The 20,161-nt window shown below is 45.4% G+C and overlaps 3 protein-coding genes across 5 annotated transcripts; 2 read left to right on the top strand and 1 right to left on the bottom strand.

The window, feature by feature from the left end:
* Positions 1–1,293: 1,293 nt before the first annotated feature.
* Positions 1,294–1,889, top strand: RB195_016126 (uncharacterized protein; the record flags this gene model as incomplete). The annotated part of the gene is made up of 2 exons (XM_064207145.1): positions 1,294–1,607; positions 1,685–1,889. 2 exons carry the CDS (start codon positions 1,294–1,296, stop codon positions 1,887–1,889), a joined length of 519 nt encoding a protein of 172 aa, XP_064063026.1.
* A 126-nt stretch (positions 1,890–2,015) lies between these two features.
* Positions 2,016–9,042, bottom strand: RB195_016125 (uncharacterized protein; the record flags this gene model as incomplete). 3 transcript variants are annotated; one of them, XM_064207144.1, is made up of 3 exons in its annotated part: positions 2,016–2,022; positions 3,133–6,626; positions 6,697–9,042. In XM_064207144.1, 3 exons carry the CDS (start codon positions 9,040–9,042, stop codon positions 2,016–2,018), a joined length of 5,847 nt encoding a protein of 1,948 aa, XP_064063023.1. The 3 variants fall into 3 exon arrangements, with proteins under 3 accessions (XP_064063023.1, XP_064063025.1, XP_064063024.1); XM_064207143.1 differs by lacking the exons at positions 2,016–2,022; positions 6,697–9,042 and having other exon boundaries at positions 3,129–6,398; XM_064207142.1 differs by lacking the exons at positions 2,016–2,022; positions 3,133–6,626 and having other exon boundaries at positions 6,646–9,042.
* Positions 9,043–17,247: 8,205 nt separating this feature from the next.
* Positions 17,248–20,125, top strand: RB195_016124 (uncharacterized protein; the record flags this gene model as incomplete). Its single annotated transcript, XM_013451802.2, has 4 exons — positions 17,248–17,312; positions 19,645–19,745; positions 19,807–19,885; positions 19,978–20,125. The coding sequence occupies 4 exons, from the start codon at positions 17,248–17,250 to the stop codon at positions 20,123–20,125; spliced, it is 393 nt and encodes a 130-aa protein (XP_013307256.2).
* Positions 20,126–20,161: the final 36 nt, after the last annotated feature.

Below are 20,161 nucleotides of genomic sequence, written 5' to 3'. Positions count from 1 at the left end.
ATTTGGAAAAATGTGGGCAAGTTTGCCTGGCAGCATCCTTCCATACGTGGTTCCGTAAATATTCGAACTTTGACGCTGTAGCTGAGCGAAAGCGAGATCTACAGGAAGTTTCCGTGCATAATGCGATCATGTACCGCTGAAGCGATTTCTGTGGTAGTGGCGATTCTGCGGGTGGTTCCAGAGCAGAATTGCCACTATTCCTGGATAACAGGTGCTTTTTTCCTGATCTGCCAGATTTTGCGATGTTGTCAAGACTGTAAGCAGCAAAATTTTAATGAAAATTCGGGAAGAGTTCTTACCTAGGGTGATTACGCCCCTCTATCTGGCTCATGGAGAGATCCAACACCATTAGTTTCGTCATATTCCGCGTTCAGAACTCATTCGCGAGTAGAAAACACTCAATACAGTAACTCTAGGACAAAATTTAAGTTCTATGAAATGTTTTTGCTAACAACTCCATAATTGTACTGGCCTCAACGAGATTAATATTGCTTGTACGTAACAATTTTCTCGAGTGTTTTTTGTTTTTCAAATGCTTGAGGAACTTTTTGTGATGACGTTGTGCTGAGTACGAAACTCATGTACTTCTAGGCATTAACTGGGTGATAATAATTTTCTTCAGAAACTTCTCGGAAAACCTTTTAGTACGTCCGGTATGGGATAATAATTGAAACTTTATAAAAAAAAACTTCTAGGAACACTTTTTAGTACATTTTTCCGGCATGGGATTGGTCTCAAGTTCTTGTGTTCAGATCACATCCCCTTTCTTTGTACTCGCACTCACTATAATTTTATCTGTCGTGCCCCGGGTCCGCTCCGAGTAGGAGCAGCGGGCATCGGTGGGGGGACCCAGGGCCGACTGCCCGGATCCGGAGGGGCCCTGCGCTGGGCTAGTCGCCGGATGGCGGCCTAGCCCCTCCGAACCCTGCGGGCTCGATCCGAGGGTCCCTTCCCCCCTGCCCCGACTCCCCCTTTGGGGGCCCTCGGGGCTGCCCCCTTGATCCCACGCCCCAATATGGTTCCTAGGGTGCAATGCGGTTACAAGGGTTTTACAACTAGGGTTTATCCTTAATACATCAATACACGACACGGCACGCACAAAATATACACGACATAAAGGTGGATCAAATAAGGGGCCAGTCATGGCTAGATGGTTAGGTGGCTCTCGGCGGCAGATGGTTTAGGGTTGCGGTTCGGACCCCGTGGGCAGCCAGCCAGGGATAGGGTTGTTGCGGTGGTGTGGTGGTGCGGCTATCGAACGAGACGGAATATAACGCGACGCAACACGACACCATGAATAATGCGAATAAGAGACTGGTCCGAGATCGGGAGAGTGGCGAAAGAAAGCTGGAACTGGAACTGGAACTGGAACCCCGACTGCTCGGTGCCAGCCCTTATATATGGCTGCCGCGTGGGAACGCTACCGTAATACATTGCCATTGGCAGGGTTTCCCACGCGGCGCGCGAGAACGGCGGCCGGCTGGCTGGGAAAGTCGTGCCGGGCACGACACTGGGGGCGGCCGAAAAGAACCGCTAGGGAGAAGATGGAGGCCTGATGGTACTGGCCACAAGTGGGACCCCGAAGGGCCAATGGTTGCCGAGAACCGGTCATCTACGAGTCAGACAAACACAACCTACGGGTTATTCTAGCTGCCGCCCATGCTTACCTAAGACTACCCTACAGGACGGCAGGTGTATGCCCGCAGGCAAAGGTCTTGCCTGATGACGACGTAGACGACTCGTGGCGTTGTACTGGTTCGCTCGACAAGTGGTTGACCATGAAGACGACGTTGAATAGGAGGAGACGGCGATGTGCAGCGGCTCGACATATACAACAACGACTTGACATGGGTTCAGCGGCTCGACATGGGTTAAGTGGTGAGGCATGACGGCAGCGGCTCGACAACAGCGGCTCGACATGACGGCGGCTAGACTGGAGTTAGGACAGCACGGCTCGACAAGCAGCGGCTCGACATGGCTGTGGCTATAGATGGATGGTGGACAGTGGGACCCAACTAGTACCTGAAACATGAAGAAATTGATGGATTTTCCTAGGAGGGCCAAGGTGAGGTTGTGAGGAAGAATTTAGCTTCCTCACTGCGGTTTTTCCTGAGGGGGGTGGAAGTCCCATGTCGAAAGATGGCGTCAAGCAAACGAAGGGGGGTCATTGATTGGTCCCTTCCCTCACAAAGTGGGCCGTACAACTGTGGTGGTGGTAAGTATGGTGGTAAGTGCGGTGGTGAAGATGGTTTATTATGTCGTGATGAGATGGTAGATGGAATGTTGCCGTGTGGTGGTTGACTGGAGATGGTAAAGGTGGTATATGTGGTTTGTGGTACGATGTGTTGATATAAGATGGTATGTGGTTGTGGCGTGGTAAGATGGCGTTGTGCGTGGTAAAGTGGTTAGTAATGGGATGATGGAAAGGGCAACTAAGAAGGGAAAAGATAAAGATTAGACAAAGAATAACAAAGAATAAACCTAAAAGAATGACTTCTATGTAAGGAAGTAAAGGGCGGAGCGCTATTGCGCAATAACTATAGAGATATTACGAAATAAGAGAAAACTTCAAAAAGATGAGTGTTAGACTACAAATCTAAGATAATGAGTAATATAATACGAGAAAAACATATAACTACACACTACAATAAAGGAGGAAGAAAAATAGAAACAATTAAATGATAATAATAAAGGAACAGAAGCATAATGTATAAAGGTATGGTGCGGAAGGGTGCGTTGGTATGCGGAAGAATGCGGCAGGATGCGGAAGAATACGGCAGGATGGGGAAGGGTGCGGAAGAGTGGGAAAGGGTGCAGAAGGGTGCGGAAGGATGCGGAAAGTTGCGGAAGGATGCGGAATGATGCGGTGGGTTGCGGAAGGTGCGGAAAGGGCAAAAAATAGTGGAATAAAGTGGTAATTAAGTGGTAAACGTGGAAATAAACGGTAAAACATGGGAATAAGTGGTAAAACGTGGTAATAAGGGCTAAAACACAACAATACAGGAAATGGTAAAGTGGAATAAAATGCAATGGAAATGGCACCGAAAGCAAAAAAGACATCAAACTAAAAGTATAAAAAGCATCAAACGAGAAAACAAAAAGCACAAAATACTAAAGCAAGTAAATACTCACGCTCGCTTCGTACCAAGTGCGAATCGTACCCGTTTGGCTGCTCGTGGTGGTTGGATCCGTGTGGGTTGCAGTTGTTGGCGGCTCTTCTTCGGTCGTGGGTCTTCCTTTGCAGAAATCTCCAATGGATGTAGTTGATTGATCGATCTCTGCAACTCATGACCGTTTGCAATGCGGACAGTGGCTGATCTGGGTATGTTGGATTTGGTGCGGTGGATAGTGGTTATGATGGCTAAAGGCCATTGTCCACGTGGAACATTCTTATCGGCAATGAGAACAACGTCTCCTACCGATGGAATGAGTGGACTGGACCTTCCTTGATGGATACGGTGTTGGTGACGTGCGGATATTGCGGATAAGTAGTCCTTGTACCAAATGTCCCAGAAGTTGTTCAATACGGCAAGTGTCTCCTTGTACCATTCGGAAAGACGGTTTGGAGGGATGTAGAGAGGGTTGTGGTGCGGAGATGGTAATTGGAGTTCCACTTGCGGTGAGACGAAATCTATTGGTCGAAGGACGTGTGGTGAAGATGATGTGTCACTGATGGATAAAAGTGGTCTGGAGTTGAGCACTGCTTCAATTTCTGCAACCAGGGTCTGAAATTGGGAAAGTGGTAATAGGGTATGTTTGATGGCTTTTTTGAATGCGGATTTGAAGAGACCGACTAGACGTTCATAAAATCCTCCTTTCCATGGGGAAAGAGGAGTGATGAACCTCCATTCGATCTTGCGGTTGGCGAGTTGAGTGGATATCTTTTCTATGGCTTTGCGGTTATAGATGGTGCTTTGTAGGGAATCGTTGGCTGAGCGGAAAGTGGTGGCATTGTCGCTGATAATGAGGTCCGGAGTGCCTCTGCGAGCAATGAAACGGCGAAAGGCGAGTAAAAACTCGAATGCGGTGTTGTTGTGGACTAACTCGAGATGTACAGCGCGGGTTGCCATACAGGTGAAGAGACAGATCCAAATCTTGGCCTGAGAATGGAGCTGATCTCTATAGTAAAGTGGTCCCAAGTAGTCTAGTCCAACCTTCTGGAACGGTCTAGAGCGGTTGACTCGTTCCGGAGGGAGACTAGGCATCTCAGGATAGCGGTAAGGGTGTCCTTGGGCTCTTCTACATACTGTGCAGAGCCGAAGGATTCTGGTGACGGTGGTTTTGATGGAAGGGATGAAATATGATGTGCGGAGAGCGGCTATTGTGGCATGAACACCTGAATGGAACCTGGTTTTGTGGTGGTACATAACGAGAAGATGGACAAAGTGGTGCTCCGGAATAAGAAGGATAGGTGCAGATGACTGAGACGAAGTCCGAGCATGGTCTAATCGATTCGGACATCGGATCAATCCATCTGCAGCGCGGTGAGCGTTGTACTTATCCAATGGTAGTCGTTTCAACGTGGATTCGCCCTCGCGGTAATGCTCCATAATGAGGAGAGTTTCCGCGTTGGTGATCTCCGAGGCTGAAACGTCCTTGGACAGTACAACAGTGGCTAGGTTGAGGGTGTAATTGCGGATGCGGGTTTTTTGGAATAGGGCTTTGATGAACTTAAGCACATACGCGGTTGAACGGATGAGCTTAAGGTAACTACTAGTGGCACGGAAACGGAGTGGTGATTCATATGGTTGTGTCGGAAGGACACTAAGGGCCTGAAACTCGTGCTCCGCCTCAGGACAAAGATCCTGAGGTAGGGCAAAGTCCGTATCGGCCTTAGGCCAATCCGACTGTGGAGAACAAAGGAAAGATGGTCCATGCCACCAGATGTGGTTGACAGCGTCAGCGGTCGAAAGTCCACGAGTTGCACAGTCAGCTGGATTAGAGTCTGACTGCACATAGTAGAACTTCGTCTGAACGTCTGTCTTGTGGAAAGTGGTTAAGATGGTGCGGATCTCGTTCACTCGATTCTGAACGAACCGTTTAAGTGGACGAGATGAGTGGATCCAATGGAGCGCTATCTTCGAGTCAGAAAAGAAGTGGATAGTGCGGATTTTAAGATGGAGTTGGTGATGGAGGAAGCGTGCTAGACGCACACTTATTAGGGATGCGAGCAACTCTAATCGTGGCATAGTCATCTGGAGTTTAGCCGTTGCTAACAATGACTTAGCCATGATTAGCTGTGAAGAAGTGGTTGATGGTGAGCGGCTAATAAGGTAAGCACAACAGGCAAAGAGACGTTGTGAGGCGTCTCCAAAGACTGCGAGCTCATAAGTGGTGTTGCGGTTTGCGGAAGCGATGAAACGTGGAATTGGTGGCAACGGATGTTTGAGCTGCTGGACCAATTCGTCCCATCGCTGATGGTCCTCTTGGTCAAATGGAGTGTCCCACTGGTATTCCTTCTTCCAGATGTCCTGGATGAATACCTTGAAGGGCACTAAGAATGGTGTGAGAAGACCAAGTGGATCAAAGGTGGATGAACATGCACTGAGCGCTGTGCGCTTCGAGTGCACATTCGCGGATGCGGTTTTAAGTGGTATGAGAAGGGTGTCGGTGCGTGAATTCCAGGGAATACCAAGGAGCTTCACGGAGGATGGATTCCTGACTCGATCAGATGGCTCTATGGACTGGTTAACGGTGTTGGAGTTGCACAAGAACTCTCGAAGGTTCATGTGCATGGAGTTAAATAGGGATTTGGAAGAGCGGTACTTCTTAATGGCTTGTCGCTCGGACAAGGCACTAAGAAGGATATTGTCGACGTAGATGTTGTCCTCGATCTCCTTGTGGAGCGGCTTCGATGGTTCAAGATGGAGGTAATACAGTATGGATGCGGCTAAAAGGAATGGTGATGCGGTTATACCGAATGGTACGCGGGTAAACCGGAAGATCCGAAGATTATCCGCAGTTGGTGGTAGGTTAGGGTTGCGAAGCCAAAGGAAACGAGTGGCATCCCGTTGATTACGTTGTAGACGAATCTGGAGGAAAGCCTTCTCTACGTCGGCAATAAGGAGATATGGTGTTAAGCGGCTACGTAGAAGGATTCCTACCATGTCTGGTAGGATTGCGGGGCCAGAGTGGAGACAGTCGTTTAAGCTCGGTGCGCCTCTGTAGTGGGAGGACGCATCGAACACGACTCTTAATTTAGTGGTGGCCGATGTTTCCTTTATGACTGCCTGATGCGGGATATAATAGACTCTGTGGTCGTCGAACTGGTGCTCGTCGACCTCCTCTATTATGCCCTGCTCCAGGTAGTCCGTAAAGGTTGCGGTATATGTTTTCCAAAGGGTTGGTTTGGTTTGGAAGGAACGGTATTGGCTCTGAAGACGCTTAAGGGCTAACATTTTGTTGTCGGCAAGGCGAGGATGGGATGACTTCCAGGGAAATTGAACGTGCAAGTAGCCGTCAATCACCTGGGCGGTATCCTGAAAACGTTTCAGGATCCGTGCGTCCTCTTCCTTGTCGACAGAGGGATCGGGATCCTCGGTTATGCCTAAACGGTCGAGGTCCCATAGGCGGGTGATGTCGTCTTCAGAGCGAGGTGGTGTAGATGGTGATGTGGTTAGATGGTTCTGCGATTGTCTCAGTAAATCAACGAAAAAAGGTTGAACCCGAGACAACTGGTCCGAATCGCGTGTTAACGAGCATCAATCCTGAGGGTAGCTGCTTCGGTGAGTCCTTTTTCAGGACCTCCCAGAAGTAGTCGATACCCAGCAGGATATCTGGCGTAACGTGGCGACTGATGGTAAGGCTGTCTGGGTTAATGCGGAATGTGCGGAGTGCGTGTTTGTCTTCTTTACTGAGACGATATGGTTTGAACTGGGAAGTTAGAACTTCCTGAGTTCGTAGGGTTACGGGGAATGGTTTGTTTGCGGCATCTAAGAGGGTGGCGTCGACTGTACCGGATTCTTGGGTCGAACGATGACCTCCGAATCCGATGACGGTCAGCGGCTTGTGGTCGTAGGGTTTAAGGGATAGGCGCTTAGTGGCTGCGTTGCTTATGAAGCTGTTTTGGGCTCCTGAATCCAGCATGACGTTGACCGTTTCAAGGGTCTTCGTCTTAGGATTACGAATGTGAGCCTTAACAGTCATAAGAAGAGGGCGTTGGTGGTTGGATGAAGTGGTGAGGGTGGTGGGGTCGTCGACCGGACGGCAATCAAGAGCGTTACGCATCTCATCGTCCGTATCGGCGACGTGGCTACTGGATTCTGGGCTGGAGTGGTTTCTGCGGCGTACGGGTGAGAGACTATCGCGCGGATTAGCACGAAATCTGACCCCGTAAGGTGCTGAAGATGGAGACGGTGAGTGGCGGCGTTGGTTGCGGTGGCGCATTCGCTCTGAATCACGTTCAGATCTACGATAGGGAGAATGGTTGCGATGAGACTGATGGTGGTAGTCTCTATCGCGGGGATGGCGCCTAGATGGTGAATAGGGATAATCGTACGATGAAGAGGAATAGCGTGAAGAACTTCTTTCCCGGGACGATTCCCTAGAAGGGTACCGTCCGCGGGGAGAACGATAAGTATATCGATCATAACGAACACTATTACGACTATTACGACGATTATCATTAGAACGCCTAGACCTATCACGAGAAAAACGCGAAACAGAAGAATACGAACAAAGTATGGTGTGATGGTTACGTTGGCAGTAACGACAGTTCGGAGCCCGGCAAGAGTTGGCCATGTGCCCTGGTTGGACACATTTCCAACAGAGGTTCAGGTTCCGGACTATCATACGGCGAACGTAGGTCTGCATAGATGTGGTGCAGCGGGTCGAGCGATGGCTCCTCGACCCGCAGAAACAACATCTATGCGGATCATAAAGTGGTTCTGGAGATGGTGAGCGGTTGCGGTATGTGGTGGATAATGCGGAATAGGGTTGATCGTGGCTAAGTGGAGGACAGTGGCTATCGTCAAGCTTCTCAAGTTCTTGAATAAACACATCAATACCCGCAAGAAACTCATGCATCTTCCAAATCGTACCTGACCGGTGTTCCATCCTGTTCACTTCCAGCTGAGTCTCTCGTGGGAACTTGCTGCGAATGAGCTTCTTGAGCGATAGCGATGTTGACGTGTCCTCGAAGCGGTTGAGCTGCAGGATACATGCTTGGATCTGGCATAACGTGTCCCTCTGCGATGAAGCGGCGGCAGACGACGCTGGCAAGTTCTCTAATTTCTGCAAAAAGAAATTATGGGTGAACTGCGGACGGTCATACCGTCTGCGTAGGGCTTCAATGGCTAGGTGGTAGTTGGAGGGATTGGTTATGTCGTACCCCTGTACAACAAGTGCGGCGCTACCTTTAAGGCTGCTACTAAGATGGATAAACTTGGCAGCGGTGGATAGGGATGGATTGTCGTGGACCGCGGTCTTGAATTTGGCCCAGAAATCGTAATAGGTGGAGAAATCCCCATCAAAGGTAGGCAGCTCTACCTTGCGGAGTTGTACATTCATGGTATCCGCAGCAGGGTATGGTGGTGATGAGCCTCCGGATATGTGCGGTGGTGTCAGGGTAGGGTTTCTGATGGATGTAACATCCATCGGCTCATCAGTGGTGTTAGTAGGGTTATATTGTGGTGTGGTGGATGCGCTTATGGTGGTGCGAAGCATATCCGCAAGTTCGGTTTCCTTGCGGATAAGATCGTCTAGGGCAAAGATGGTAGCGGTTGCGGTTGGTTCCATTTCGTCACCTTTGTGATCGCGCCAGTAGATGTCAAAGGCATCCATAAGCTCTATGGCGTTCGGTTGGTTTTCGATAAAGCTTATGGCATGTTCATGGCGCTGTTGGAAAGTCTCCAATGCTATTTCAATGGAGATCTTAGCGTTTCCCATGTCCTCGATTCGACGCTGGAGGGTGCGGAGCTGTACTGCCGGGTGGGCGTCCGAACGGAAGACGGTTGGGTAGTTGGAATTCGCCGAGTTGACCAACCGCGTCAAATTGTTGATCGCGTTGGTCAAGCGTGCTTTGCAACCACGGAGCGTAGACATGACAGCTGTATCGTAGAGTGATACCACCTAAAAATGTCGTATATAATATGCTGTTGCCATGTAGGGTATACGATGCGCGGACATGCGGTGAAAGATGGTGTGGTTGGGACGTGGGAGCACGGACAGCACAGAGGCGGGGAATCTGCGACAGGAGAGAGGAACCCCGTCAACGGGCACACAAGGACCCAGAGTGGCTAATGCCACAACAACAAAGCGCCAACACTACAAACGAGGGGATGAGGATGCGGGTTCGCGGATGCAAGGGCCATAGGTAGATCATCGGTCTGGCGCGTGCGGATATGCGGCTTGTGAGAGCCATAGGCTAGTGGTGTGCGACTTCCGATCCTAGGTTCCCACCGGGACCCACTACGCCTTCCCTCCTACAAGCTGCACTATCCGCAAGGCGCTTAAGGAGCCTACATCCCAAAATGCGTGCGCGCAGGAGTGCCAGGGCAACTACCGCTATGGAGATTATACCCCTAGGGTTGCTGCCACCAACCCTAAGGGTAACCCTGGTTCAGTCCTCTACATGTGGGATGCAATAGCCCCAGTCGTGACCCTCGCACATGAACCCTTACACTCGCAAGCCCAACCCCCAGGCTCGAGTGCAGTGCCAGCCCACTGTTGATGGGCACGCGGCACGTCATGGGCAGCGTAGGGCAGCGAGTGCCCCTACGGGATCGCCCAGCGCACGACAACGGGCTCGGTTCGCCGATGCACCATTGTCGTGCCCCGGGTCCGCTCCGAATAGGAGCAGCGGGCATCGGTGGGGGGACCCAGGGCCGACTGCCCGGATCCGGAGGGGCCCTGCGCTGGGCTAGTCGCCGGATGGCGGCCTAGCCCCTCCGAACCCTGCGGGCTCGATCCGAGGGTCCCTTCCCCCCTGCCCCGACTCCCCCTTTGGGGGCCTCGGGGCTGCCCCCTTGATCCCACGCCCCAATATGGTTCCTAGGGTGCAATGCGGTTACAAGGGTTTTACAACTAGGGTTTATCCTTAATACATCAATACACGACACGGCACGCACAAAATATACACGACATAAAGGTGGATCAAATAAGGGGCCAGTCATGGCTAGATGGTTAGGTGGCTCTCGGCGGCAGATGGTTTAGGGTTGCGGTTCGGACCCCGTGGGCAGCCAACCAGGGACAGGGTTGTTGCGGTGGTGCGGCTATCGAACGAGACGGAATATAACGCGACGCAACACGACACCATGAATAATGCAAATAAGAGACTGGTCCGAGATCGGGAGAGTGGCGAAAGAAAAACTGGAACTGCAACTGGAACCCCGACTGCTCGGTGCCAGCCCTTATATATGGCTGCCGCGTGGGAACGCTACCGTAATACATTGCCATTGGCAGGGTTTCCCACGCGGCGCGCGAGAACGGCGGCCGGCTGGCTGGGAAAGTCGTGCCGGGCACGACATTATCGTTCCCACACTATATTTATTTCTAATTATTATAATTATAATAAATATATTACGTATCAATTCTATGACCCATTACGTTTAAAAATGGGTATTGAATAAGTTAGAGGCAGTTGAAGTGCAACCGGTTAAGGGTTCAGTTGTGACTTCCCACGATCGATCGATGGTTGGAAAGCGTCCTTGGGTCAACCGAGCCGTTTATCCCTCCGGGATCAATAAGTTGGTACCAGACCTGGGTGGGAGGATAAAAGAACTGGCTTTCCACATCGACTGAGCCCAACAAGTCATTAAAATGCTGTACAAAGGTTCTGAAAACTCAAACAGTTCTGATTCGCGAATCCAAGGCATACTCTCATCCCAGAAGGGACTGATCAACCCCCTGAACTTTCTTTTTACCCCTTATTAACTATTATTTGTAAAAAAAAATAAATTCTTATGTGTTTATGATGGTTTTATCGGTTGCCACAACACTTGCGCAAACCCTTTTATTCGGTTGAGTCATAAATAACCTTTTATCATTTTTTTCATTCATTTCTCTAGGTGGTCGTCGCTAAGCTTTTTCTGGAAAGGAATAAGAACATTATTTTTGACGTAATTGTTTTGAAAGTCCAATAAAACACTACAAAACATAAAAATAGATTAGATTAAGTCAGAAATAACTTTCGTTTTATTCCTCATAAATTTTTGTAGGAAGCGGCAACCAATGGATTGTGACGTATTGGGCTCCTCTGCTAAATCTCTCGTTGTTTCACTTGGACTTTGTTCTGATATTGACTTAAAAATAACTTCAAAATATTCCCATGGAACTCTGAAGGCCCACTTCCCACTTCTTGTCTGATCCGTCTTTCAAGGTCACATTTCCGGAACGGAATTTGACAAATCAATTTCCTACCGTCAGATCGCCGTCACTTTTTTACCGTACACTCTGGATATTTCTTTGAGCCGTGGCCGGAGCACTATAACCTTGTTTAAATTCCCAAAGTATCACATGGCGTAAGCGTATTTTTTTATTTTACATTTAAAAAATTTAGGAAAAAATTCATCTTCCGTAGCAGGAGAATGACCTGTCAACCCACCACCCCTCATGCTTTGAAGGGCCAGTCTTGTGTTGTGTAAAATTCAGGCGAAATTCTATTGAGATCTCTTCCATCTTGTTTTTTTTGTTTTTTTTTCTTTTATGGCACACCTGCAAGTGTTTTCAATAAATAAATAAGTAAATAAATAAATATTCGTTTTATTTATATTCATTCGAAACTCCAAGGAAGGATTTTAAGGGGAAAAAATAAACGTTGCATGTACAGCACTAGACTGTTGCCTAAAGATTTATCGAAGTTCCGCTTTCGTAGCGATAACAAAAATCCGTTGTTTGTGTGTCCCATCTGCGTAAACAATAACAATAGGTGCCATGTACCACGACGGAAGTTAATTACCGTATGCATCAATCCAATAATTAGGAAGGTTTGTGCCTAACATTGCCAAGACGGCAGTAGTTACGGTTTTATCACTATCCACTATACTCCACTATCATTTTCCTTCCTTTAATTTTTTTCTTTTAAATGTATTTGTTGTTGCTGTTAAATTAAAGTTGATGTTAATGTTTTAAATGTACTTAAAGGTAAAATTTTTGGTTGTTTTGTGAACTTCCAGTTTCCTATGGAACATCCTGGGAATCCACGAAGATCATGCTCAAATTTTATCTTCAACGATCTTTTCTTGTTTTGTTGTTTTTTTTCAGGAGAAACTATGAAGAACACGTATTTTTCTGGAATTTTCATTCTGGAATTTCAATTTTGAATTTTTAAGACAGTAGTTTTACCTGATGACGATGCAAAAAAAAGGAATAGGTGCTTTGGTCTGCACTATGGAGGCATAGTGCAGACCAAAGCACCTACATATTCCTTTTTTTCTAATCAGTGAAAAATTAACCTACACAAAAAAGTAGTGAACTTCTTTTTTTCGTGCCACCACGATTAATTTTTTCAGTCCTTTTTTTTCTTGAAAACGTGTGCAGCTGAAACAAGTTTCAGGAAAAGTGCCAGGATAAAAACATATCGTTGAGATAAAAACTCACCAAAAAAATCCGAACGCTTTCTGGATTTTGGAGTTTGTCATTATCAGGACAAAATTCTAAATGTTTAGGAAATAACCAGTACGTGTTTCAATCCTTAAATTATTTCTTTTACCACGTGTGAGTTAAGAAATTCGGTAAAATGTGTTTGAAACCGTTGAGGGAAGGGCAGATCAGTGCTGTTGTTCGGTAGCTTTTTCACCTTTTTTTTCTGAGCATCCGATTCCAGACTCTGCTTTTCCGTTTTCTTCTACTTGGGATCTTTGTGGATCTCACCATTTTTCTTTCTATTCTCGAACAGATTCAATTCGAATGTACGAGAACTTTTTTCACCACAGTACATCGTAGTAACTTTGTTGTTACTGAACGCAGACAAAATAATTCACTCATTATTTCCCAGAGGATTTAATTGAACTTTTTGGGCGTCGCATTTTGTGCTGAATTCTGATAAACACGAAATGAAATGTAACGCATAGAATTATGCGTAATTACTGTTTAGCTCAGTTAACAAGTGAAATGAAGGGATTTTTGACAAAACCAGGGAGAATCCATGTTTTTTTTTCCGAATTTATCTGTAAATTAAAGTGTGTTTGGGGTTGATCCATGCGCTCGGGATGCGCCAACGCATTCACTTAAAGGCATCACCCTATGAATTTGGGGTGGTACGGGTTTCAGGCGGGTTATGCCTACACCGGGTCGTAGATTATGGAGAGGAGGGTGATTCCGTCCATTTCTTCCTAATTCCTGTAAAAAACAAGCCGGAAGATACGGCTTCGAACGTTCCGGGGCGCTATTTTCCACAACGAGTTCGATTGGAGCGCGCCAGCTTCGTGCACGCGCCGCATCTTCCGGGCCGTTTTTTTCCCCAAGTTTGTGGGGTGATGCCTTTAAACTCAGACTAGTTTTAGGTATACGAACGTGTGTCTGGCCCCCCTACAGTGACTTTCTGGGCTAGCCGATGTATCAAGACTGTATTTGTATCCTCCCAGACAAGTCTGGTACCAATCGGAGGAATCAAAGACTTGGTACGCGTCGGAGCGGTTTCGAACCATCGATCGATCGTGCACAACAGCGGATCCACCTGCCGACTGCGCTACATCGGCCCATATCGATAATTTAGATGATATAAGCTGAACATTTGGATGGATGTTGATAACTTGCACTTCTGGCTACCACTCAGAAATGGTAGGGCACTCGTCACGTGCTTCACACGACTGGAAGTCACAGAAACTTTCCCGAAACTGTACCAGTAATATAAAAGTGCACGTGAAAAATACGGGCGGTTGACCAGGACCAGTGCACCTATGTGGGTCCCAACGGTACATACGTTAGCTACACTAAGCGAGTCAAAAACGTATAGGGTCAAATTTTTAAGTTGAAGGATGAGAAAATTCCAGTAATGATCCAAGTAAACGCAAAAATGATTGGTTGAGTTCTAGTTTTAGCACAAGTGTTGTTCCCGGAGTCTACATCTACGGGATGTCATGTGGATTTTCCAGCCTCTTCTGTTATCTTTTTTTCCAGAAGTTTCCAATTCTGGACAAAATTCACAAAAATCTCATACAGTTCTTCTTTTTGAGGAACTCCAAAGGAATGGGACTGGAAAGATTTGAGAAATTCCATGAAATTGTTCCCATAATTTTCCTTCGTCTTTAATACATTTAATTTTTTTTTTTAACTTTTTTAAAAATACATTTTTAACATTTGAATGAATATCAAATAATTAATAGTTATGGATCTGATGAATTTTTCCTGCTCTTTTTTTCCCGAATCGATTGATACACCATTATTTTGGTGATTATTTTGTAAAGTCACTAGGATTTTCATAGTTTTTGATTCCATGAATGTCAAAACAAACTACGTTCCCTTCGAAAAAAAAGAAAACAACATAGTTTTGTAGTTGTAGTTGTATCCATAATCACCAGAGGTTTTATGTCGAAAATCCGCGGTCAAGTCCTCAATGATCCCAAATCTCCTATATCTCCTAAATATCCCAAATCTAATCTCCGTAAATCCTTAATGATCCAAGTAAATGCGAAAATGATAGGTTAAGTTCTAGTTTTAGCACAACAGCTGTTCCCGGACTCTACATTCATCTACCGAGTGTCACATGGATTTTTCCAGCCTCTTTCCTAAACCTGTTAGCTTTTTTTCCCCCCAAAAGTTCCCATTTTAGGACAAAATCCATAAAAATTTAACTCTTAATTCTTTTAATTCTTCAGCTGTCCGTAGATTTGCGTTGTGCGGCCTGGCTTGGCTTAGTCTTCCCGTCATTTTTTAATCATCATCATCATCGGTCACTATGGTGATATACAACACAGTGCACAGATATGTTTTTCTCGAATTGCTCCTTTCTCCTACGTTCTGATTATTTTCACGTAGATTTCCTGCACTTTCGGTATTAAAGGCCGTTCGTGCCAGGACGTCCAGCTACATATTACAAGGTTAGACTTTAGAATTCTTGGAAATCTTAGTACATAACGCTGTTCGTTGAATTCTTTTGCTTCCTTGAATCCTTTGCTCAAATCGTGTCGTCATCCGAGTTTTAGTTAAAAAGTAAAGTAAACATTTGTTAGCTAGTAGTATTATTACGTTTCTTACTAAGTAACTGGAGTAGTAGAGTAATTTTTTTGTACTTTTTGTCCTCCTCCCGCTTGGTGCCACGGTAGTAAACCGCACGACGTTATGTGCGTATTGCCGGGGAACCAAAAGGAACGGGATCTCCTGCGGAACACCCGATTTGAGTATCCAAGTTTATATACAACCTTAATAAGAACTTAAATAAACACGAAAAATACAAAAAGAATAAGTAAATTTTGGAAAAATTGTTCCAATAACCGATATTATTTTGACATTTATAGGGCTATTCTAAACCAAAACATTCTAGTTAAAGGCATTACCCGACGAATTTCCCGAAAAACGACCGCATCTTCCGGGCACCAGCCCGTTTTTCGAAGCCGTATCTTCCGGCTTGTTTTTTTACGGGAATTAGGAGGAAATGGACGGAATCACCCTCCTTTCCATAATCTACGACCTCGTATAGGCTTAACCCAACTAAAACCCGCACCACCCCAAATTCGTGAGGTGATGCCTTTAAGTGAATGCGTTGGCGCATCCCGAGCGCATGGATCAACCCCAAACACACTTTAATTTACAGATAAATTCGGAAAAAAACATGGATTCTCCCTGGTTTTGTCAAAAATCCCTTCATTTCACTTGTTAACTGAGCTAAACAGTAATTACGCATAATTCTATGCGTTACATTTCATTTCGTGTTTATCAGAATTCAGCACAAAATGTGACGCCCTGAAAGAACAACTAAATCCTCTGGGAAATAATGAGTGAATTATTTTGTCTGCGTTCAGTAACAACAAAGTTACTACGATGTACTGTGGTGAAAAAAATTCTCGAACATTCGAATTGAATCTGTTCGAGAATAGAAAGAAAAATGGTGAAATCCACAAAAGATCCCAAGTAGAAGAAAACGGAAAAGCAGAGTCTGGAATCGGATGCTCAGAAAAAAAAGGTGAAAAAGCTACCGAACAACAGCACTGATCTGCCCTTCCCTCAACGGTTTCAAACACTTTTTCCCGAATTTCTTAACTCACACGTGATAAAAGAAATAATTTAGGATTTAAAACACGTTTTGGTTTTTTAGCTGGTAATTTCCTAAGCATTTAAAATTCTACCCTGATAATGACAAACTTCAAAATCCAGAAAGCGTTCAGATTTTTTTTGGTTAGTTTTTATTTCAACGATATGTTTTTATACTGGTACCATTCCTGAAACGGACGTTTAGGAGTTTTTTTGGACGTTGTCCTTGAAATCTGCGAATAATTCGGATTGTGAACGGAGCTAAGCAGCTACAGGCTTTTTTCTCCAAAAAAAGAATCATGGAAGTTTTTCACTCATTTTTTTCTGCTGTGTAACTTAGAAATTGAGCAGCATAAGAAGCGGATTTGTTCCTACCTTCGAGAAAATTCGCAGGAAAAGTTCCTACCTATGAGAAAATTCTTTTGTGTGGTGGATTTCGAGCATTGTGCTCTGAAAACCAGTCACGTTCGATCAGGCGAAGTTTTCACGGATTTAAAGGACGCTGCGCGATGATCCATGAGTCCGGAAGAGGTGACCATTGGTTGCTTGTGAATGGCTGAGGCTTTTTTCGAGTTTTTTCGCCACATGGAGTACATGCTCTGTCAAATTCACTACACATTTTTTTAGAACGAGCGGACACCCAAAAAATACACAATTTTGGAAATATATTCGATTATTGAAAGCATAATTAAGAAATTGATCTGTGTATTATTAAAATTTTTATTCAAAAATCTATTATCTGCTTAGGGAAATCCTGACACTTCTTCTTGTTTCCAGAACATCGATGATAGTGTTTTCTAAGCTATGCAATTTTCTAAGTTATGCAATTTTTCTTCCTAGCCAAACTTTAGTTTTCCAGACTGAAGTCGTGGATTCTTCCAAATCTTGTTTTTTCGGTAGAAAAATTCACGTACTATTCCACTGCTGAAGTTTTCCACTTATTTTTTCTTCTGGAAATTTCCTCTCGAACCCTGTATCCCCTATGCAATTGTTTCTGAATAACTAAATCGGCACAGAATGAATTCTATCTGTTTTTGGACGTTTTCCTGAAATATTCGTACATCTGTCACGTGTCTTTTACGTGCTTCCAATAGAAAATTCGTCATATTTTCTAGAAATATGAAGGAAAATGTCGTACATCCATCATGTGTCCAGGATCACCAAGCTACTCCTAGTGTATTCTCGTAAGTTTTTCGGTCTTCTTCCAATCCGTTATCATTAGAAACGTATTTGAGTAGGATGCGCCTGATTCAATATTCGCAATCAACTGGCTTTATGAAAATTTTTATCGACCGTGCTGAAACCCGTAATTTTCCATGAACAACGACGGTGTCTATGGTGATACGCCGTGGATAAACACGTGTGGTAAATACGCACCAAGGATTCCCTACGTGCCTGGATAGTCATGGGACAATCTTAATTCAACACGATGTCTTGTGTATGTAATTGAGATGTACGGGACATCCGTAAAATAAGCGAATGTAGGGTTTGCTTAAAGGCTCACCCCATGAATCTGAGGTGGTACGGATTTCAGGTGGAGTATTCGTATACGGGATAGTAGATTATGGAGAGGGGGTGATTCCGTCCATTTCTTCCCAGTTGCCGTAAAAAAACGGCCCGGAAGATGCGGCGCGTGCACAAGGCTGGCGCGCTCCAAACGAACTCGTAGAAAATAGCGCGCGAAGCCGTATCGTCCGGGGCGTTTTTTACGGCAATTAGGAGGAAGTGGACGGGATTACCCCTCTTTCCATAATCTACGATCCCGTATACGAATACTCCACCTAAAATCCTTACCACCAGAGATTCGTGGGGTGATGCTTTTAACTACCTCATAACCACTAACTACTTTATTGAACATGTATGGATTAAGCATTAGGCAGATCATGACATTGATAAATGAATGCCTGAATTGCTCTATTTTACGATGGTCGGGACAGTACTACCGACAACTTAAAGGCTTAGCTATGGGACAAAGGCTGGCACCCACTCTCGCCATTGTTTTCATGGCCAAGATCGAAAAGCCTATAATAGACCGCAAACCACTGCTGTATTATATTTACATAGACGATTGCTGCGTCGTCTGCTCAACACAAGCAGAACTAGACACGTGCTTCAATCTTCTCAATCAGCAGTGTCCGCACATTAAGTTCACAAGGGAAAGACCTATAGACAACTGGTTGGCTTTCTTGAATGTGCACATTTACTTGCATAATGGAATATGTAAGACTAAGTGGTACCGAAAACCCAGTAGCAAAAACATCTTAATCCACTATCTCTCAGCGCATCCCAGCAAAATGAAAAAATCTGTTATAGGCAACATGTACAGGACGGCGGCAAGAGTCTCGTCGAGGAAAAAACATGGTCTGTAAATCTGGCCCACAAAGTAGCAAGATCCAATGGGTACCCAACTGGAGATGGTGCTACTCGGCAAGCACGACATCCCTCCCGAAGATCCAACATGGTGGATAGCCCAGAAAAGATCCCTTTCTGTTTACCTTATATATCTGATGATATGAGCAGAGCGGTACGGGGCTGTCTACGAAAAGCGGGTCTAGAGAATGACATGAGGGTTGTGGAAATACCTCCAGCGAACCTCAAGGGTCAGCTGGTACGTAGCGTATGATCGGCTCAGCACAACTCCCAACTGCGTGGTTTGTCCGTATGGTAGAGAGGGTGATTGCATGGTATCAGAAGTGGTGTATCGTATCGCGTGCACGTCGGTGACGACTATATAGGGGAAACGGGACGTCCTCTGTGTATCAGGATCAAGGAGCATCTTGATGGACTCGTAAAATCTAAAATCTTCACCCCTCTTAGAGCACACCGTAAAATATACCATACAAACTCCGAAGTAGAGGTAGAAGTTATTCTTTATTATCCTGCGAGTCCGAGATCACAGCACGCAGAACACTAGAGGCCTTTTGAATAACCGCCAGAAGTCCAAAAATGAACAAGAAGGGTGAGGGCATTACTATCACAAACGAGTTATCCCCATATCAAGACCTATGCGGGTTTTGATCTACGGGGCGAGCCGTGAGGTCCCTATATAAAACCTTTGTGACTCACAAGATTTGAGTTTGCCTATCGTTTGGATGCTTTCTGTAGGCGCTTGAGAGGATAAATCACTAATGGCTTTGATTTTTCCAGGCTCTGACGAAGGCGATAACGCCAAAACGTTAGCCGTTGTTTAATAAAGACGATCAATAACAATCTTGGCTACAGCTCAGAAAAATCAATTTAAAGCTACGTTTCAACATGCCGAAATTCAAAGACAGTCGAACATGAGCAATACTTCTTAACTACCTTTCTTTAAGGAAGGATCGCTTAAAAAAACACTTGGTTCTCTTTTGTATATCGTATTTCATGTAGTTTTCAATTAATTTGCGCTGTTGCGCTGAACGAGAAATTTTTGTTGAGGACTTATGTTTGCTTGGACAGCCGTGACGCATCCGCGTCGCTCCCACAGCAACTCGCGCACCTTTTCTGAGAACAAAATGTCAGCAGTTTTTTTTCCAGGTTCACAAACAAGTTATTGGAACAGGATAAATCGTTCCTGAATCGTACTTTCACTATTGATACGAACAAGAGGGAGAGAATTGCTGAGTTTAAGATCGATGGTAAGCAGATCACTTGGAAAGCTCTTCAGAGGGATCCTCAACTTAAAATCCCACGTTTTAGAAGCACTTCGTAGAGGTAACGCTCGTTCACGAAGCAGTGATTTTCGACGATCTTACAAAACTCGTGATGACACTAGACGGTGAGTCCTTCCAGAAACATCTTCAAAAAAAAAAAAAGAATTCCTTAGAACACATTTATATCAATTATTATTTCCAATTTTGTAAAATTTAGGGCTTGTTCTCATTCGATATTCTCATCCAGCTGTAAACTTCCTTCTTTGACCGCCAACGTCACGAAGATCGAGAATCGTACATGTACGTTGAGACCATGGAGTCGAACTCAGGAAGAGCTACGAAAGTACAAGGAAGCGCTTCAATAGAGACTAAGCAACGTTTCCTGATTTTCTAGGACCACA

The sequence above is a fragment of the Necator americanus genome, chromosome V (assembly GCF_031761385.1).
Source record: "Necator americanus strain Aroian chromosome V, whole genome shotgun sequence".
Taxonomy (NCBI): Eukaryota; Metazoa; Nematoda; class Chromadorea; order Rhabditida; family Ancylostomatidae; genus Necator; species Necator americanus.
This window is presented reverse-complemented; position numbering and strand designations above follow the sequence as displayed.